Source organism: Poecilia reticulata, linkage group LG14, assembly GCF_000633615.1.
Source record: "Poecilia reticulata strain Guanapo linkage group LG14, Guppy_female_1.0+MT, whole genome shotgun sequence".
Lineage (NCBI taxonomy): Eukaryota > Metazoa > Chordata > Actinopteri > Cyprinodontiformes > Poeciliidae > Poecilia > Poecilia reticulata.
Window position 1 is genome coordinate 10,809,558 of NC_024344.1, and position 19,611 is coordinate 10,829,168.

Genomic DNA, 19,611 nt, shown 5'->3' on the forward strand with positions numbered 1-19,611 from the left:
ATATTTTTAGCCTTGGGTCAGAGTCATCCAGCTGGGAAGGCAAGATTTCCCCACCGACAATATGCCAACTAACATGGCAATCTGAAGTGCGCACTTCTGTGAGGAGGTTTACACCAAAAGCAACCCGAATGAGTACTAGATGGGATCCAGAAGAAACRACAAAATCAGGCTGAAACCCATGTATGCTAAATTATTTATCCATCTCATCTTGGTAGATATATTCCCATAAAAGATTTAAATATCTATAAATGTAAAGATACATTTCCAAAATTCTCTTAGTGCACTGCAATTAGCATTCCWGGTCTGTGAGCATTTTGTTTTCCATTCCAATATCCGCTCTTCTTCAATGTTTTTAGCTGCACAGTTGGGAACGTCCTCCTCCGTYTATATCAGCTAGGGGAGCTATTTTTAGGCAGAGCAGTAAGCCGGAGGTACTAATGCCTTTTATTTTGAAAAAAATTAATTTCAGAACTGTWACRGTAAAGAGCTTCAACATGTGTTTAAAGTGAAAGATGCACTTTAAGGTTCAGCAAYATTTGCCTTACAAAATAGTTGCTGAAAACAAAAACGGCATGCATCCAGAAGCACAGAATACATAAATAGTAATCCATCTTAAAACCTCTTTATCTTCGAAAATAAACTGTTCATCTATGGCTTGTATGCTGTGTGATATTGCGGGCTAAACAAAGAACAATAAAACAAGTGGGTGGTTTGAGTAAAAGCAATACAAACGTGGACAGACTGTCATGAAGAAAGCAGGACGAGGCTGAAGCAGAGGATAAATGACATTAACAGTGCTGTACTTATAACTTTCAAAATGTTTACATATTTACAAGTTCCCTTCAGCTGAAGCACCTTAATTAGAAAAAATAAACCAACTGTAAATAGTGAAAATCTATTTGCATTAATTTATTTTAAAATACAAGACAATTGTTTTACTTCTAAATTCTGTGATTATACTAAACTGTTGGGAAATATGAGCAGAACTAAAATGAACAAAATGGCAGACACAGCTGTACATGTTTTGACTTTTTTTTTCCCCCACCTCACTCTATAAAAGTAGAAGTGCCCTTCCCTCACTTATGACTTTAAAAGTAGGTCTGCGGTAAAACGGCTGCCTAAAACCTGCCACGTGTAGGACGACTTTTTCTTACACTGTTAAGAGCTTTAATGATGTGGCCRTAAAAACGTGTCTAACCTTTACAAGTTTGCTATAACGACGACAAGAGCTGTCAGAGAGAAAAATACATTCCCRTTTCAGAACAGTGTATTTTTCTCTCCACCGTCGCAGTCAACATGCCCTTCAATTACTTTTCCTCTGCCATCTGCAGCTGCAGGTGATAACAGGGGAGATGTGGGAGGAGGGGCCCGCACCAAGGCCAATCCCATGAGAAATGAGACCGAAACAATCAGCACTCAACATATGCAACACAAGAGTGTGAAATGTCAGTAGAAAAACATATCCCCCATTGGCTCCAAATATGTGCCATTTTGTTACCCTCCAAAGTGTAGAACTGTCAATAATAGAAAAACTGCACAAACAAAAAGCCATTGTGTGTGTGTGTGTGTGTGTGTGTGTGTGTGTGTGTGTGTGTGTGTATCCTAAACTCTGTGTGTGTGTATCCTAAACTCTCACCAGGGTAATGTGACTCAAGAGCAACAGCTCAAAGCCCTTGGAGTCAGAGTTTCAGTGTTATGACATTACATCTTTCATGAGAAGCTTCAAAATGTGAAACTTGAAATCCAACGCTAGTCTCATTACAGCCCAAAATATAGGAGGATACTGCCTCTTGATGCTCCAGTCATTTCTTTTGTATTATTCAACTTAAAGCAAAGTTGTGTGACTGAGTAATGACTGAAAATGATAAATACCCTGAAGCAGGGCAAATAAAAAAAAACAAAAACATTTCTGTCAAATAGCATGGTCTATTTCACTAACTCCATGCTGCTAATGCCTGCTGTGTAACTATTCAGCTAAAGTCCACATCAATTGATTTGTAGAAAGAGCAGTGACCCTTTGGACTAGAACCCTGTTGTCTAACAAAACTCCCAATGTGTATTTATGTATGAAGCAACGCATAAAACAAACTTCACAGAACATTTAGTTTGGCACCAACATCTAAGACTGACATTTACTGAGGTAAACTGAACTTCTAAAAATTGTTTGTTGTACATTACAGAGAAAACTGTGAAACAGAAGGATAGTGTAAATAAATAAAGGAAATTAAAACAGTTCTCATTCATTTGTGAAATAGGACTACTGACAGAAGGCATATGATGTGAACATTGATCCGGTGTTTTCACTGGATCTTGAAATCCAACTTGAAACTTGAAATCCAATGCTGATCTCATTACAGCTCAACATATAGAAGGATACTGCCTCTTGATGCAGTATCCTTAAAAGTAGGTCTGCGGTAAAAGTCACATGAAATAAGTCTAGATTTTGCTATAATTTTTATTTATTTTTTTCTTGGCATTTGTTTTCTTGGGAATGCAAGTAACCATTTGAAAATTGTGTGTTGTGTACCATGAGTCGTCATGGTTATCAAGATTGTACACGTTTTTTTAAAATAATGCGTCAAAAATTAGCAAAGCGCACCATTGCTACATCTTATGATTTCACTGGCTGAAATCACTGCAGTAAGAGTGAAGCTGACTCAGACTAAGAGCTGGTGGCCAAAGAAATCTGAGAAGCTCCCAACATGTTTGACAAATCAGACCATTTAGCAGCTCATTTTTATTGGTCAATTTCACTGCGAGTCTGCCAAGACGGATCTTTAAGGTTATCRTTTTATTGGTAAAATCAATTTGAAAATAGTAACATTCGCCTTCAAAAACTGTGTTACGGCAATCAAAACCTATTATCACCAATTCAACCCAKCAGTCTTTGACATTMTCATATATCAACTCAGTTTAACCTTTACTTGTTGCTGCTATAAGCTGGATTCTTTTTAATGCGTTTATAAAAGCGCTACTATCCTGCCTACCATCCTGGGGCTGCAGGATGTTAGAACATTGTGACATTGGGATATTATTTTAGAAAAGTGCAGTAACACATATAGTGACCACTATATAAGCTTTCCAAATCTGGGCATTAAGAGTTACAAACTAAGTCCACCAAAGCAGCAATTTATTAAAACACAGAGCTTTAGCACATGGTACATGAACTATAATAGCCTGCCAATCGTTCCTTTGTGGTTGCAATATTGCAGCCAGTGWTATTGCAATAAGGACTACATATCCTACATATTGTGCAGCTCTAATATAGTTAGGAAACATAATACAGGTCAAATCAAAGTTATCTCTAAAAGTGAAAGAGYCAAGGATATCCAACCGGATGCGAAACAGATTTTACGTATTTAATTAAGCAAAACCTTTGAAGTTTCAACCATTTGAAATTATAGTGTAGTAGCAAACTCTGAGTTTGTATCTTCTTTATATCTCCCACAGACATCATGTTTTAACACAAGAAGGGTGTGACCCAAAGAATGAGGCGCGAGGGTAGTCAAACTGGAAAGACAAGTGGGTGTTACAAAAATGTGTTTATGCGTCTGGCTATGTATTGTATTTTACAGTACGGTAACTTAATCCAGACCATACTGCCCAGAGATGACCTACAAACTACAAAAAGCAAATAATTAAATTTTCCCTTCCYGATTCAAATGAGTCATCATAATACAACTTTCTTTGTCTGCACAACAACAAAGAAAACGCACAAAAAGAAAGCCCCATCCTATTAGCCCCAACTTGGTGACTGATCTCTAACCCCAAAAGCTACACAAGCAGTTTCAGGTTATTGCCAGTCAGGCTGAAAATGAGATTAAGGCATGTGTCCCTATTTGAATGCAATGTTGCATGATTGACTCTGAAAATGTTGTAAAACTGGTATGAATCTCATCTTTACTCCAAGCATTTATTGAGTTTGTGTGAAAGTGTTTTAAAGGTGCAGAAAATCACACGTCCCACCCTACATACAACATGCATCCTTTCACCAARCCGACAAGATACGGTATCTTGATAAAGATACGGCATCTTACAGGATTTGAAATGCCGTGTTCACTACAAAAAAATTAAAATGTAGAACAAGCAGTGGTGCTCCTCAAGCAAACTCGAGCACACCTCTCCGATTCAGATGGCATCCGGGGAGCAACCACAGGCAAGATGAAAAAAGAAAGCAAATGATCTTTAGTCACACTCCTGTCTTATATGAGTGTTTCATATATCATAATCTCCAGAAGTTAAAATCACACAAAAAAAMMCCTCTATTCTATGTTTTAGTCTAAAGTTTCGTTTGTTTTTTCTTTTCTAGTRAATACATTTCCTGCCTCACAACCAATGTCCTTGATAATTTTTGTGTGTGGAAGCTCACAGCTTTCTCAGGCTTTGGCTAAAGACAGAGCGGTGTATTGTAATGAGATAAAGAGGACAGGTGGCCAAGTGATCAGGTGCCAGACTGCCTGTAGGCTTTAGATCTGAGTTGAAGCCTACTCTTTATGTACTGCGAATATCTTAATTTCTCCTAATGTAGAATACTTCTAATTCCCAAAGGAGGCCATTTACTCCAGAAAAATTCAGAACCATCTTGGAACTCAGACCTAATGAGGCCCAGCTAAAGTAGAAGGCCAAAAAAATAAAAAAATAAAWAATTCCCGCCCTAAACATAAGGGGTACGTCCAACACCATGCTTCTGACTCTGAAATATTAGACGAGTGGACACAATTTGGTGTKAGAGTCTAAACTGTGACGTCAATAGAACTGTTTGCTCAAGCTCACCAGTTTTGTTTACTAATCCAGTGGATCTATAAAAAGGTCATCAGTTACAATGAAACCATTACTTTCAACCAAAAACAAGAGTGTTGTGATTCTTACCTTGCAACTGTTTAAATCTTCCCTCCAAGATGTTGGAGTACTGTACTTGGTTAACAAATGCTGCTGGGGACAAACAGGGGTCTCTGTCCCTGTGATCCCACTCCATTGTAGTTTCCTAAGATCCTTATGCTAAATATTCCTGATAGAGACGAAATGAATCAGTTTTCCAACATAGCACGGCAGAGCTAAAAAAAAAAAAAAAAAATCCAGTGCGTCCTTTCTCAGATTTCCAAAAGTGTTCTTTTCCCCCCCCCAAAGTTTTTAGTTTATCCTCCGATTGTAACGTTTTCTTGGTGTTCTTCAGCAAGGCACAACAAATGCTTTAAATATTGTTCTTCTCTTCATATACCGTACAATCCATGAAAAACTCAGTGGTGAGTGGCATGGGCAAAAAAAAAAAAAAAACTTTTTTCCAAGTTAGAGAATAATTTGAAACAAAACGGAGAAAGAAAAGTGCTCTCTTGTTCACTTAACCACATTTGTGGTCTCTGAATAAAGTAAAAGCCTGGAGTTGCAMTCCGCTGTGGTTCTAGCAAAGAAACYGTAGGTATTCCTTCCCTCCAAATTCTGAGTGTGCATTTGCTGAAGAACAGCAGAGCACAGCACAGCACTGAGCCGCGGTCGGATGGCTGTGTAAACAAAGCCTTCTGTGCAGTCTGAAAATTGTGCGATTTGCATAAGGTGTGTTTGAGGGAGGAGCATTAAAGAAGAACATGGTGGATGGGCAAAGGGGAGGGAGGAGGTGTAGAGGTGGACTAAACCATTAGAGTCTTTTGAACAGTCTGCCTTGAGGTGGATTATTTAACTCCATCTTAGCTCCTACCACCATCAGGRTGTGGCTTACCGAAAGGGTGATTCACAGAAACCCTACTTGGATTACACAATGTTATCTCCATGTGGTCATCTTTCATTTCAGTTACTTTCTAGATTGCTTTCAATCTCCCCTTTTGTTTTTTTAAACATGAGCACTACCTTACGAGGAGGCGTTAAAACAGGAAGGAAGTTATTGAGAAAGTCTCAGAAATACAACGAGTACTTTCCTGCCTGATGAGGTTTGAAACTGTCAACAATCTGTTTGCAATGTAGAGGGTTGGTGGGGGTGGAAGTGACAGTGTGCGACCAAAACACATTTTTAGTTTCCATTCTTTTTAGCAAAAACAGTAAGCATTTTAAAAATATTTTTCTTAAGAGTTACTTAAAAGTGTAATGTGTAATAAAGGTTATATCAATTTTAAGAATCATAGCACAAAGTAAGTGGCTTAATGTGTGATAGGACAGTAAATATAAAGAACAGTTATCAGGCCAAAAATTAAAGTTTTCAGATCTCGGTTCRGATGAGCTGGATGGGTCTCATTAAAAGGACAAAATGCTTCAGGGATTTTTTTGTGACTGGCTGTTTATGGAGGGGGACTACAGTAATGAGAAATGAGGAGCACAGCCTCCCTTCTGAGGAACAGAGGCCATGCAATGGACACATACTTSGAGGAAAGTAGTAAGTCATACTAATGCCTGTTTTTTGTATCCTAAAGGGCACAATCCTATTTACATAAAATGTAGATGAGACAGCATGTCTGTCTGTGCCTGTGAATCAGTAGAGATTTGCAGCACATTTATAAATAAAATAGAGAAATATGTTAAATAAGATTAACAATAACTAAATAAATCTGGAGTAACTTTTTTTAAAAAAAAGGGAAAATTGTCCAAAAGTGAAACATCGGACAGTAAGAGTTAAAGTTAATGATGGTTCATTTATGTCCAGTGCAGTGAATGAACTCCAGGGAGAAAGACAAACAGATAAAGACAAATGGGGGAGTAAGCACTATCAGAGGGAAAAATACTAAGATTTATTACTCAGCTTCTTCATGTCATCAATACTTTAGTAGAAGTCCAACAAGAGTGCATTATTATTGGGCAAATGAGAGGCTGATTAAATGCATTAAAATTTATTTACCGACAAAATGCTTTTTGATGCAGTTTGTGGAAATTATAAGCCATGTGTAAAAAGAGTGGCGTGAGTATGTATTCACACCGCTTTCATTTACGTTACGACCATGCTTCCAAGAATGAGCTTCAACCAAAAGAAACTGAAATTCTTTAGAGATCGAAGCTCTTTGAAAGCCTCGCTGTTCCCAGGTGTGGGAGCTTCAGCGTGTAAACACTGTATGGATAACTGTTCAAGTGTGAAGAAGGGTGTTGCTTAAACTTATGCAAAGTTCTAGAGCTACACATACTGGAGAGCAGATAAGCTGGTATCAATGCAAATCAGGGGGAAAAAAAGCTCTTAACTGTGACCCAAAGAGCACAGGTCATCGCTTCACCACATGTACATCAATTCCCACCCTGCAGATGTAAAAGACGGGTTAGCTCGGAAATATGGCAAATATTTTTATTGTAAAATCTCGATAGAAAAAGAAACTACGTAGAAAAGTCCAGCACTTCTAAAAATGCAGAAGGCAGAGTAGATGATGTTAAGAAGAAAAAAAAGCTGTCAACAGTGGGCTGGAGCTGAGCCTTCAGGGAATAGCTGCAAGAGCATGTGAAAGAATGTGCACATCAAGCCCACACTTGTTAAACTGAGAGGGCATCAGAGGCGTTCAGACTGGTGCATTCACACACACACTGGATTTATGGAAAGACCAATGCAACCAGTGTTGCAGAGTGTGTTGCTGCAAAATACAAAGAATGGACATTTAAGATACTTAAATGAGTGAAGAACATGAGACTAAAAACAAACTACGATGTACGAGCAAATAACTGAACAAGTTTGTTAGATTTCATTTCTAAGTGAAATTAGATTTAATAGAAATTGTTGAACTGAAGGGTTGTTCAAAGATTATAAGTAACTGTGGTTTCCATCCTTATGTAGGAGTTACTGGACACATCAGTGTGTGCCACAGTGGCTATCTGTTACCCCCCTCTGCTGGGCTCTTCAGAAAACTGCAACTTGTTTAGACTTTTGAAAATACAGTTTTTGACATACAGATCTTTTATGTTCTTCAGCTCAAACACAAACTCAATGAATGAAAAACTAAAAGTGGTTCTTAACATCTTTCTAAAGGTTAAGTTATAGGACACGTAGATCTATTAGCATACCAATAATGACAAGATTAACAAAGGCAAAAAGAAAATAAAGCCGTCACCAAGATTTTCTGCTATGCATCCAATACAACAGCTGTGTTGTACTAGAACTAGTGATCAGCCATAGCACTGATGCAAAAGTTCCTCTGTTCTGATCAACTACTCAGCTCTTCAGCTTTGGCCTCCTTTTGGATGTATTTTGGTCTTGGCCTATAAAGAAAGGCTCGTGCCTTTTGGGATACAAAAGAATCACATCTGCTCCCTAGTCTACAAAGCCTAATTAGATTTGTGAACATTACTATTAGGTTATGATTTTGACTCAAYTGAAACTCACTCCAACAGCACCTTTCATCACAATTGCCATTTAAAAAAAAAWTTTAAATACTTGCCTTTCTTTAAATTAAAAATCAAAGCAAGTATATTTTTGTAGATGTGATTCTGTAAGTGTAAGGCAGTGGTTCTTAACCTTTTTTGAGGTACCGAACCCCCCAGTTTCATATGCGCATTCACCGAACCCTTCTTATTCCTTCACCCCTTATATTGAAAAGAATATAAGGGGTGGATCAGCACACTTTATTATTCATAGCTATGGTTGATCAGGGATTSTTTAATATTTCTATGTAAAAATGAAAGTGTGTGTTCTGCAGRAACTATGCTAATGCAAAATACACAAATACTTGATCATCAATAACCTGGAAAACCTTTTTTAAATTTCAAAATCATGACATTGAGAAGCAACTGTCACTCTTGCTATGTACTGGAACATTTCATAACACTGATTAAACCAAAAGCAATTAGATCCACAAATTAACCAGCGAGAGACTGAAATAATTCAATATTCCCGTAATCGGCATTGACCAGTGATTGGCTGGTCAAATACTGAAAAAACTGGAAATTTTCCCCTCTAATTTAATAAATGCATTAAACCAAGAACTCCCCTCACTTCTGATTTGTGAACTGAGCCAAATGCACAAACTTCAACATGAATACAAACAAGATGACAGGCAYGCAATTCTATGCATAAACAGGGATAATCTTGTAATTCCTGCATTTTCTATTGTATTCACAACATCTACCTCAATAAAACATTTCTCCCCTCCCATGTGTTACAATCCTAGGAAGAAATACAAATAAAAATCTGAATCTGCTGAAAATAGGAATCACCAGATAAGAAATAAGAAAAAAATAATGAGTGTCAGCCAAAAAAAGCCAGATCAGCAAAGGTTGACTCCATTTCCAGAACAATGAAGCTCCAAATAGGAAAAAACAAACAAACACCATCTCCCAAATCATTAACCAGAAATGAGTCCCAAACACCTTTCAGGAAGAGCTAAAAAAGAGCAAAACAGAGTCCAAGGTGTTTCTCCACCCTACCCAATCCTACTGTCAGGATCTGATTAAATCACAGGTTTGGGCTGCTTTAATAACCATGGGGTTATTAAAGCAAACTACCTGAACGCAGCAACATACCTGCGAGCGCTTTAATGCGAGAGCGTTCAAAGAGACGTGCCGAACTGTTTTCATTGTCCCAGTCTGTCTCTGCCGCCAGGTCCCAGCGATTATTGATGTCGTTGTATTGCTGCTGGATCTCCAAGCTGTCAAAATCTGTTGGTGAGATTGTGCTCATGGTGTCGAGGCTTGGGGAAAACACATTCAATCTAGAAAGAGGAAACAGAAAACAAAACGCGTTCAAAGTGAGTGATGGYACAAAAAGAGGACAACACAACACTAGATGATTTACACGACTAAACCTAAAAGGTTTTTTCAGAAGTAATCCACGAAAAACATAATCCTAGTCACTTTATCCGTCAAAAATATAATCCTAGGCACTTTGCATTTAAGTGAGCAGAGGTAAGAGAGGGTACCTCTTGCTTTCCGCACAACATTCAACTGAACTTTACTTAATGTAGTTTTATGGCRCGTATATGCAAATAGTAGCCTGGACGGTGCAACTGCCAGGGAGGGTAACAGATAAAAACCTTAAGATAAGTTAAGTCACTAGGTCAGTCAGGCAGTCACCCAGTTCCTCTCTGTACACCTGGACAACAGCAGTTGATGCTGTTGCACGTCTCGGATAGATAGGCCTGTCACAGTAAACAATAAATCAGTTAATCGCATGATAATTTAAAAGAAACTCTGTAATTTTAATTTGCTTGATTTATCGTTTTTCTCTTTTCACCATAAACTGGATGATAAAAATATTCAGTCGGGTGTTTTGGTCTCAACTAGCCCTCTTTTGAAAGATAMTTTTGTATAAAGACATTTAATAATACATTTTATTTGTTTCTGCTGTTTTCTTTAATTATTTTGGATATTCAAGATGTTTGCCAGTCCCAGTCTTTAAATGTTCATTAGAATTTAAAGGTTATTGATCCTTGAGAATGTGTTCTTGCATTATTGTGCCATTATTACTACATTACTTGAACATGGTCTCAAAACAACAAGATTATCATTTATCGCAATAAGTTCTGGGACAATTTATCTTCTATAAAAATATGTTACTGTGACAGGCCTACTGGTAGAATAACATGCATTACTACTTTAGTTAAATTCACTCTTGGAGAAACTACCAAAGTTGAAATAAAGGAAACAAGAACGCATGCAAACATGCATACATAATAAATGCAACAGRACTTTGTTATTATCATGCACACACATACTAAAGTAACACAAAAATACCTCCAAGTGTAATCAGAAATGTAAGACCATCAGAAACTCAAAGGTTAAGTGAAGCTCCTTGCAATAATCACTCAATCCTATGGAGTTCTTGGTATAAATTTGCCAATTACCGTAAMACCAAAGGTGCATGACATGAATCAATGATGACTCTACACTTTTAAGATGATATACATGTAGTAGGGGTTTAATAGTTAGCAAAAACTTCTCAACAGCTTGTCTATTTATTTTAGCTTAGGTCAGTTCAATAACAGATACTCAAGAAGAGCCTGCTTACTGCAKCTGTSAGGCCTAAAGGTGATGCCTTGGCCTGTCGTAATAAGCAATAAATCAATTAATCGCTTGATAAATTAGAACAAACTATTTTTATTTGAATGATTTATSGTTTCTCCCTTTTCTTTYTAACAAAAACTTGGTGTTTCGGTCTCAACTAGCCTTTTTGGAAGACATTTTGTTGTTATTTATTTGGACATTTGAAATGTCTCYCAGTTCCAGTTTAAATGTTCATTAGAGTTTAAGGGTTATCGACCTTTGAAAATGTGTTCCTGCATTATTTTTATATAATAATTACCATTATATTTCTTCAAAATTTATCGCAATAACTTCTGGGACAATTTATCATCCAGTAAAATTTGTTATAGTGACAGGCCTAATAAATCCTATTCCTTTTTAAAAGCCAACACTGAATGTGCGTCTAGAGTGCATAAAACTGCAAATGTGCAACTATTAATGCTAGTGGCAACACAGCTAATATGTAGGTTGGTTTAAGAAAACAATGGGGTTAATTATGGATGATTAAAAAGAAGGACAGAATGTCCACTGCCTGCAGACAGTAAACAGCTCCAATGTCATAACTTGGGTACTGAAATGTGTCATTGCTAAATATATTCAACCTTATTCTATCGTGGAAGACACAGAACGTAAAAAGTAGTCCAGCTGCTAACATTTCAGCAACTTGGAGAGAGAACACAAGCAATYGACAAAAGTTGTCTCCACACACAGCTTATTCAGCTCAGACAGCTCAGTCTTTGTGTGCTAAAYATTCACAAAAGACAAAACCATTTTCTTGTCAAGAAAACTTGACAGTAAATAATTATTTCTATTCTTAGCAAGAATAAATTGACTGTTGTCAATCAAATAAAAACCATTTAAATGAGGAGCATTTTAAAAACGACAATTTCTCCAACATTTGCTGCACAAAAAATGGCAACCAGCTCCCTACCAAAATAAAAAATTCTGACAATTTGAATAACATTGATGTGCACAAAAAGGGCTCTACTGAAACTTTGTGCTTACTAGCCCTGACCAGGTCGATAATCATAGTTTGTTGTAATCTGCTATTTTCTATCTTAATTTTACTGATATCATTGTGAAACCAAGRTGATGGAAAGAAATCAYTGAGGGAAATAGAAAAATGGATAAGGTACATTTCAACCAGTGAAAACCTAGAACTTAATATAAGTRAGCATTTCTGAAAGAGGAAAAGTATAATTTTAGCTCTCAATATAATTCATTTTTGAAGAAAAAAGTGCTACCATAGCAGAATTTTTTCTTTACTTTTAATTTAAACCAAGACAAGGACTCTTCTGGACAAACCAGATTACATTTGTTGTCAATTCCTGCTCAAATTAAAACAATATTCTTCCAATAAAAAGTGCATGAAGTGAAACTTTTAGTACTTTGGAGAACAGATGTCAGGTTGTATGATTTACATTTGGACATGCCACAGCATGTTGGAACAGATTCAGCTGAGCCACTAAAAAAACATTAACTGAACTTGTGCTTTATTTCCTGTACTTTCAGTGTGAAAGTAAAGCTTAGAAATAAATGTGTTAAATCATTTTTCAAACGATAACCAACAAACTGTAGGCCAGTCTAAAAAACAACCAACATAAAACACTATGAAATATTCATTTACAATAAAAGGGAAAACGATACATTAAAAGAAAAAACGGTTGCCACAAATAATTTTGCACATTAAATTGGTTTATCCATCATTCTAAATGTAAAGTACAGCTGATTAAATAAATGAAAAAGTCTTTCAGTATTTCAACAGAAGTTTGAAAAAACACAKCTTGGTAAATCCCATTAGTAGTAGATTACGAAGTGTCTCGGAATAGAAACTAAATGCAGGGATTAGCAGAGGAGGAAAAACACCTCCTCCGCATCCCCCATCCTTCCCTGACCTGTCACCTCTCAACTAAACCGCACCCSAGGCATTGGCCAAGGCCATACACCCCTCTGTGCAAACTGGCTATAAATATTGACTACTTTTCAGATTGGAGACGTCACAACTACTATTGCAGTCGATCTTCAATCGCAATCCCATGCTTTGTTGTGCATGTCCTCAGAATTACCGAGGTAAATAGAGATGTCGGGCAGATGATAAAAATAAATGAACACTGGAATGCTCACACATTATGTGACCAGTTGTGTTTATTATGCAGCGCATTATAAAAATAAAATAAAAAGGAAAAGCCACATAGCCAATCTGTCCTCTTTGTAGTCTGGTTTTGGGAGCTGTTCGGGGTGGGGGTTGGTGGGGAATCGGACCAGTGAGTCTGGCAGTGGCCATCCTCCCCCTCTATGAGTGGGAAGAACCCCGGCTCAGTGTGTCTGCACTAATCACTCCTCAATGGATCAGACAAACAATCCCCTGACCTACTATGATACTGTACTCATCCTCACACAGAAACGCGACACAGTGTGGGGAAAAAAAAGCCACACATKCATGGCCTTTTACCTAAATTGTGTTTCTGACAAGTCAAATCTAAATCCACCTCGTCGACAGAGGCATCAACATTCTGCATACAAAATGGGTCAACACATCTGTCACCCTGGMCTATGCGATGTGTGAAAGTACTTTAAAAATGCTGCTCTTTCATCTTTAAATRGTATAATCTACATGGTTCTTAMYGTCCAGTACCGTCTTCTATTAACTTTCAAAAACTAATTTTAATGTAGCAAGCACTCATTTTTTATTAAACACCAATCATAAWTGGTGCAAGTTGGCAAAATTGTATACAACTAACCATTATTCTGAAATATGCTCCAGAGGCTTCATAAGGTAAACCCTTTCTAAGTCAGATCAGAACTGCASCAAATGTTTGGCAAAAATCAGGTYTCTGAAAACGAAAGGAACCAAAGTGGGGCACAGCCTGAGGGTTGAACCCCAACCTAAACTGTAGCATGCAGACACACATTCAGCAATCAGAATGACATAGGTCAAAAATAAAAAAATAGGACAGAGCCAGCGGCATGATTGGTAGCACCGCCACATTTCTCCTTTTCATTCTTCGTCATCTCTCCTCCCCTTCCATTGCCGCTTCCCTTCGCCCAGCTGGTCCGTTTGTCACCGCACCCGTTAATCAGGGAGAGAGGAAAAGAGAAATAGAGCCCATAATCAGATGTCTGCAGGGAATAAAGCCTATCCACATTAGCCAGCCACAGTGCCAATGTGCACCAAGGGAATAGGGAAGACATACACGCTTACATAAACATACATGCRAAGACAGAACCACTCCCTTCAACACAAGGGGCAAARAGAACAAACAAAAAGAARAAAAAGTCACCTAGAAATGAGAACGCAGCCCAAATAAACGAGTCTGTGACACTCATGAGCCTGAAGTGTGGGGAGATGGACTCCAAAGAGACGGACACAAAGMTCGCCACACTTAACTGGCCCCACACAATAAAGGAGTCAGCAGAGAATTGAGGCCAGTTGTTCAAGCCCTTCCTGTTTGCAGAGATGAGGCAGCCACAGGCACAGATGCATCAGAGGCCTCATCCACAGACTGCTGATCCCAGCCTGAATGCCCCGCTGAATAGGACAGCGGTTGTCCTTTGTTGACCTGTAGCATCACATTCATCTAAAACTCTACTGACCATCACACATGACCGCCACACTTTGAGATGGACATGCTAGGTCGCTTTAAAGCGCTAGCAATAACACAAATACCAAAAAAAAAATAAYAAATTAGAAAACTATCAAAAAGTTTATTTTAGTAAGTGAAACCCACATTACTACACTACAACATAAGGTTTCCCCCAGAAAACTTGCTAAGCCCGGTGGTTGGGTGCTAGGGCAGTTATTCATCCAGCGGCCTGTCGTGTTTTTGAGTTAAAAAATATAAAGTTAACAGGAAATTTGAAAATACCACTTGATAATTACATGTTGACAGACTGGGAGATTAATATCTGAACACCAACTATAAAGCCTTGCTTAGTCTGGTGGGGGCACAAGTAAAGCCTGGTGGCCCRCCAGGCTTATAATAGACTGAGGGAAACCCTGACATTCAGAGATTTTAAAATTTTGATGCTCTTGGCCCAAAGCTAATAAAAAAAAACACATTCAGCTTCTCAGAAAATTTGAATATTGTATATGACTATTAGAAGAGAGTTTTTTCTTTTATATGTTACGTTTTGGTCTACACAATCACTGGAACGACTGCTGAATTGACAGTTCTCCAGTAAACACCCTCCACATGGAGACGGAGCCACAGAAAACCATAGATAAAGAWGATGGCTGCTAAGAGAATTGCACTTAAGCACATTAAAGGAAACCTTGGGGAAAGGAAAAAAGTCTGGGAAAAATGACACATATCCAGTCTTTGCCAGACTGGATAGATAGACTGGCAAAGACTAAAGCAAGTTGCTGATTTCATCTTCCAGTAGGACTTTGCACCAGCTCACACTTTCAAAAGTATCAATGACTATGACCATTACARGAACCCCACACTTAATTAAAGGTAAATATTGGGACTCGCAAGACACCAGAGCCAACAATGCAGATGCAACCTGGGCTTCAATAAAGTCTCAGRGCCACAGGCTGATATACAGTGCTTTCACCTCACACTGCAATGATGCAATACTTCATGTAAATCAAAACCTGACTAAATATAAACAAATATTCTGGACATAAATTTTGATAGGCTGGCTTTCTGTATTAAAAATATTTTTTGCAACCTGACATTAATATTTATTATTTTCTGACATTGGATTTTTTTACTAGCGTTAATTATTATAATTAACAAGTACTTAAAATATTTGTAATATATATCCACAAATATTTGTTGAGAAGCAAGTTTGTTTTCATTCATACTGTGAATCATTTAAATATCCTAAATGATTCACAGTGATAGCTTAAAATGTAATATTTTCTGGTAAGCTGATTATACTGACAAGAAACACAAATTTAATGTGATCAACAAAAAAGGGCTTTATGGCACGATTATTCATACAAACAGATTAGGATCTTGCTAATTGAGTTGCCCCACATGGTAATCAACAAGTTACCGGATGGCTCAATGGACGGCCACAGTGAAAGTTATTAATAGAACTAATAGCCGGAGAGAAATGATGGTGCTTGTCCTGAATGAGTCCGGGGCTGGAACCCCACATTAGCAGCATCCATTACCAGCACTRACAGAAATCCAAATGGAAAAGCATCAGAGAATGAATTATTTCAGATCATGCTCATTCAGAGAATGCTTTTTCCATTTTGCAAAACGCATAGAAGTGTCTCCATCCTCAGGATGCCTGTGAGTAAATGTACTGTTACTACATCCAGTCTTTTGGAACCAATTAACATGAATTAATTTGCTATGCTATTCAGTRACTGCAAGATCTTCTGAAATCCACATAAACTGTTTGCCATTATTGAACCATCTTGAATTGGTGAGAGCGTACTGTAGTAGCTCCTGTGGGACTCCATCTTTTATTATGTTTATCCTCATTATTTATGTGCAGCCCAGACTTTTCAGTGAAGCCCCGCCGGCCTGGACTCTGCACTTCTTTTTGAAGATGAGTGGGACTGCACAATATGCCACAGCAATATCAGTGTGTGCAATATTTAAACTAAATTTTTGCAATGCAATGCAATAATTGTTGGCTAGTAAAATTCCAAGCGTCATGATCTCACACTTTGCATGCCAGTGAAACATTCAGCCTGCTGGATGAGAGTCTCACCGCCGTAAACGTCCACACCTGATACAGATTACGATACCATAGCTGCTACAGATCAAAGAGTATTGGAAACGAATAACGAAAAAATTGTAAGGGTGGAAATTGCGTGGTTTTCTAATATCATGCAGCTGTAGAGATGACAAACGAATGGCACAGTGTGGGACAGACTTTTTGTAGTTTTAGGAGAAATGTACAACTAACATGAGGACAGCGCTGTGGATTTCCCTTTAGAAACCCAGGATGAAGCCCAAGGCRYTGGGAGGTGAACGTATTTTACTCAGCAGGGTTTTCAACACTTGCTTCCAGTCTCAMAGACCTAATAGCTTGCCTGGCCTTAACCCAGTTCCTGTTCATTTCTACACAGAAACCTCTGCCTCCTGTCTCTATAGTCCGTCTGGACGCCAGGAGTAAGTACGGCTAGAGAATCATTAGCAAATAGAAAACAGGCCCAGATGGTATAAGCCTCAGCCACTGCAAAGCAAGTGTTGATCCATTTAATAATAAAAAAAATAAATAAAATCACAGTACTGTGGAAAACTTCCTTTGTGGCCAAGAATCTAAGAACATCTGATCAATCTGCCTTTAACAGCTGCCGACCAATTACTGAAACATGCCACATCATGAAAATCCTTGAGAGACTGCTGGGGGTGTGTGTCGGGTCACCTTTCAGCCGCCACACAAGTCTGCTTACTCACCATTTGTCATTTAGACAAACTACGTATAATGAGGATTGTCCCATTTGCTTTTTCTCGTACATTTTCTTTTTCAGCTTTTTTTTAAAAAAAAGAACCTTCCATACTTTGCGTGTCAAAAAAAGGTTATCAATGTACTATTTTCTGTTCTCCCCACCACAGCTCAGATCTTTAGTACTGCAGACACAAAATCAAGTTGTTGTGTATTAGTAAACTAGTAGTAAACTAACCAAACATTGAATATGCTGCTGATGTCATCCAACTAAAGCTGAAATATAAACCAATGTGGTSCCAAGATGCATTGAGTTTTCAGCATGTGGCAACCTTACAAGCAGGTTTGACTGTTTTACCTCAGTAACTTACAGGAATGACCCAGTCTCGGTTCTGAAGACGCCTTCAGACCTGAAAGAGCTAACTGTAGATGCTAGGGGTGTAACCAGACACGTATTTGGACTGAAAGCATCCGGTACGCTCCTGTCGAATAGAGCGTTGATTTATACCTCAACACATGCAGTATGTTTGTTTGGAACCAAGTATCAATGGTAAAATGGGTGGAACTGAACCAAAACTTTGTGTCAGTGTACAATAAAAAACAAAACTGATTTGAAACGCTGTCTTCACTTAACTCAATTTACTCATCTGAAACAACTTCAGGAGCAAAGTAATCATACATAGATAAAACTCAGCATCACAATAAAATCAAAGTTTCAAAATTTAAATACATTATTTAACTGTTGACTGATTTTGAAGTGCAACGTACATATAACAACTTATGACTTTCAAAATCTGAATGCATACCAAACCGTGATTTGTGTTCTATTATGCCTGTAGTTCAGTAATGAATGGATACTTTTTTGTTCTGTTCTAGTAAGGAGTGTTAAAAGTTAATGTGGGCTACAATAATTTATATTTTCCAAGACCTTTCAGGATCCAAGTATACAACCTTTGCAAATCAGCAATATAATAAAATACTGCTCAAAATGAACTTTTGGCTAAACTAGATGTATTTTCTGACTGTAATGTAGTTCATGTTGGAATTTGTGAAAGCTGTAACAAAAAAGGTTTTAGGTCAACTTTTAGCGATTACTTTGACTAATACTGTCCTTGTATTGTTTTTGAGCTCTATGCAGTCACGAAACAAGCCACAACCAACTCTTTATCTCTGATGAGTATTTCCTTCCCAATSAGTAATTTTTCTGCATAAAACTTATTCCTGCCTTTATTAAGCAAGAGATAAGTTTCTAAATATAAGTCTTGCCTACATGTCTTAGAGTTTAAGGCAACAATTTTTATCGAATTTGTACTCAGTACAACATTTTTTTCTTAAAGAAAATAATCAAAAACAGACAAAAGTAAATCAATAAGCTTTAAAATACAGCCCCTTCCATAGATAGTGTATTCAAAAGCTGAACAGTTTTACATTAACTGTTCTTGAGTAACACTACTTCAACATATTGTTACTCAAGTAAAAGTAGCAAGGAATCTTCTAAGAAATCACTCAAGTATACAAATGTATTTTGTAAAAAAAAAAWAWAWAWATCATTAAGTTTTGACAGATATTTAAAATGGTGTCTAATGTCAAAACCACAAAGTGCTTTCCAAAAAAACCTAACATTAAAAAAAAGAAATTGCATCTGGTAACATTTAATTGCAAGAGCTATGAACAGTCAATATTTGCCATGTCAACACTTTAATATTGACTTTACATACACCTGGAGTATTTGCTAATAAACTTATGAACCCCATAGATAACGAATGAATGACCATAATGTTTGTAAGATTTGAGGAATGAATTATCAACATGAACTATATGTATTGAAAATAAATTGAATGAGTCTCATGAACATGTTTATTTTAAAAACATTTTCATTCTACGCGCATACGTGGCAATTAAATTTAAAAGATGATTGAAATAAAAATAAATGAAGTAATATGTCCATTTTACGATCTTTAAGTTGCTCAAACAGATCCTGCATTGTGCTGCTAATGTTCCACCTCTAAATGAAACTCTACAAATGTACATTACTAATCACAAGTACAATCAGACTTCTCCACAAAAGTCTGCTGAAAAGGTTATATTTGCACAGAGAAGTTGGATAAGCCATAAGAAGAACCGAAGTTATTCACATGAGCCAATAAATTATTCTAAGAACATTTACTGTTCAGAAAGACAATTACACAGGATTASTAACATTTTTCCTTAATGCTTTGTCATATCAAAACAGGCTGTTCAGGCAAGATTTCAACCACACCTTCTAAGAGCTCTGCTGAAGTGATCAACATACAGCCTGTGGTAAGATTTAGTCTGACTACAGAAAATTATCAAAGCAAG

The 19,611-nt window shown here is 37.4% G+C and overlaps 1 protein-coding gene across 5 annotated transcripts in view; it reads right to left on the reverse strand.

Annotated features, from left to right (window-relative positions):
• The window catches only part of sptbn2 (spectrin, beta, non-erythrocytic 2), a 56,172-nt gene that overhangs the window by 33,151 nt on the left and 3,410 nt on the right, over window positions 1-19,611 (reverse strand). For 3 of the 5 annotated variants that reach the window (XM_008427721.2, XM_008427718.2, XM_008427717.2), the window contains exon 2: window positions 9,418-9,605. In XM_008427721.2, the coding sequence (XP_008425943.1) occupies window positions 9,418-9,574 (157 nt within the window). In that variant the 5' untranslated portion in view covers window positions 9,575-9,605. Of the gene's footprint in view, window positions 1-4,869; window positions 5,501-9,417; window positions 9,606-19,611 lie in introns of those variants that run through there. The other 2 variants (XM_008427722.2, XM_008427719.2) reach the window with 1 other exon arrangement.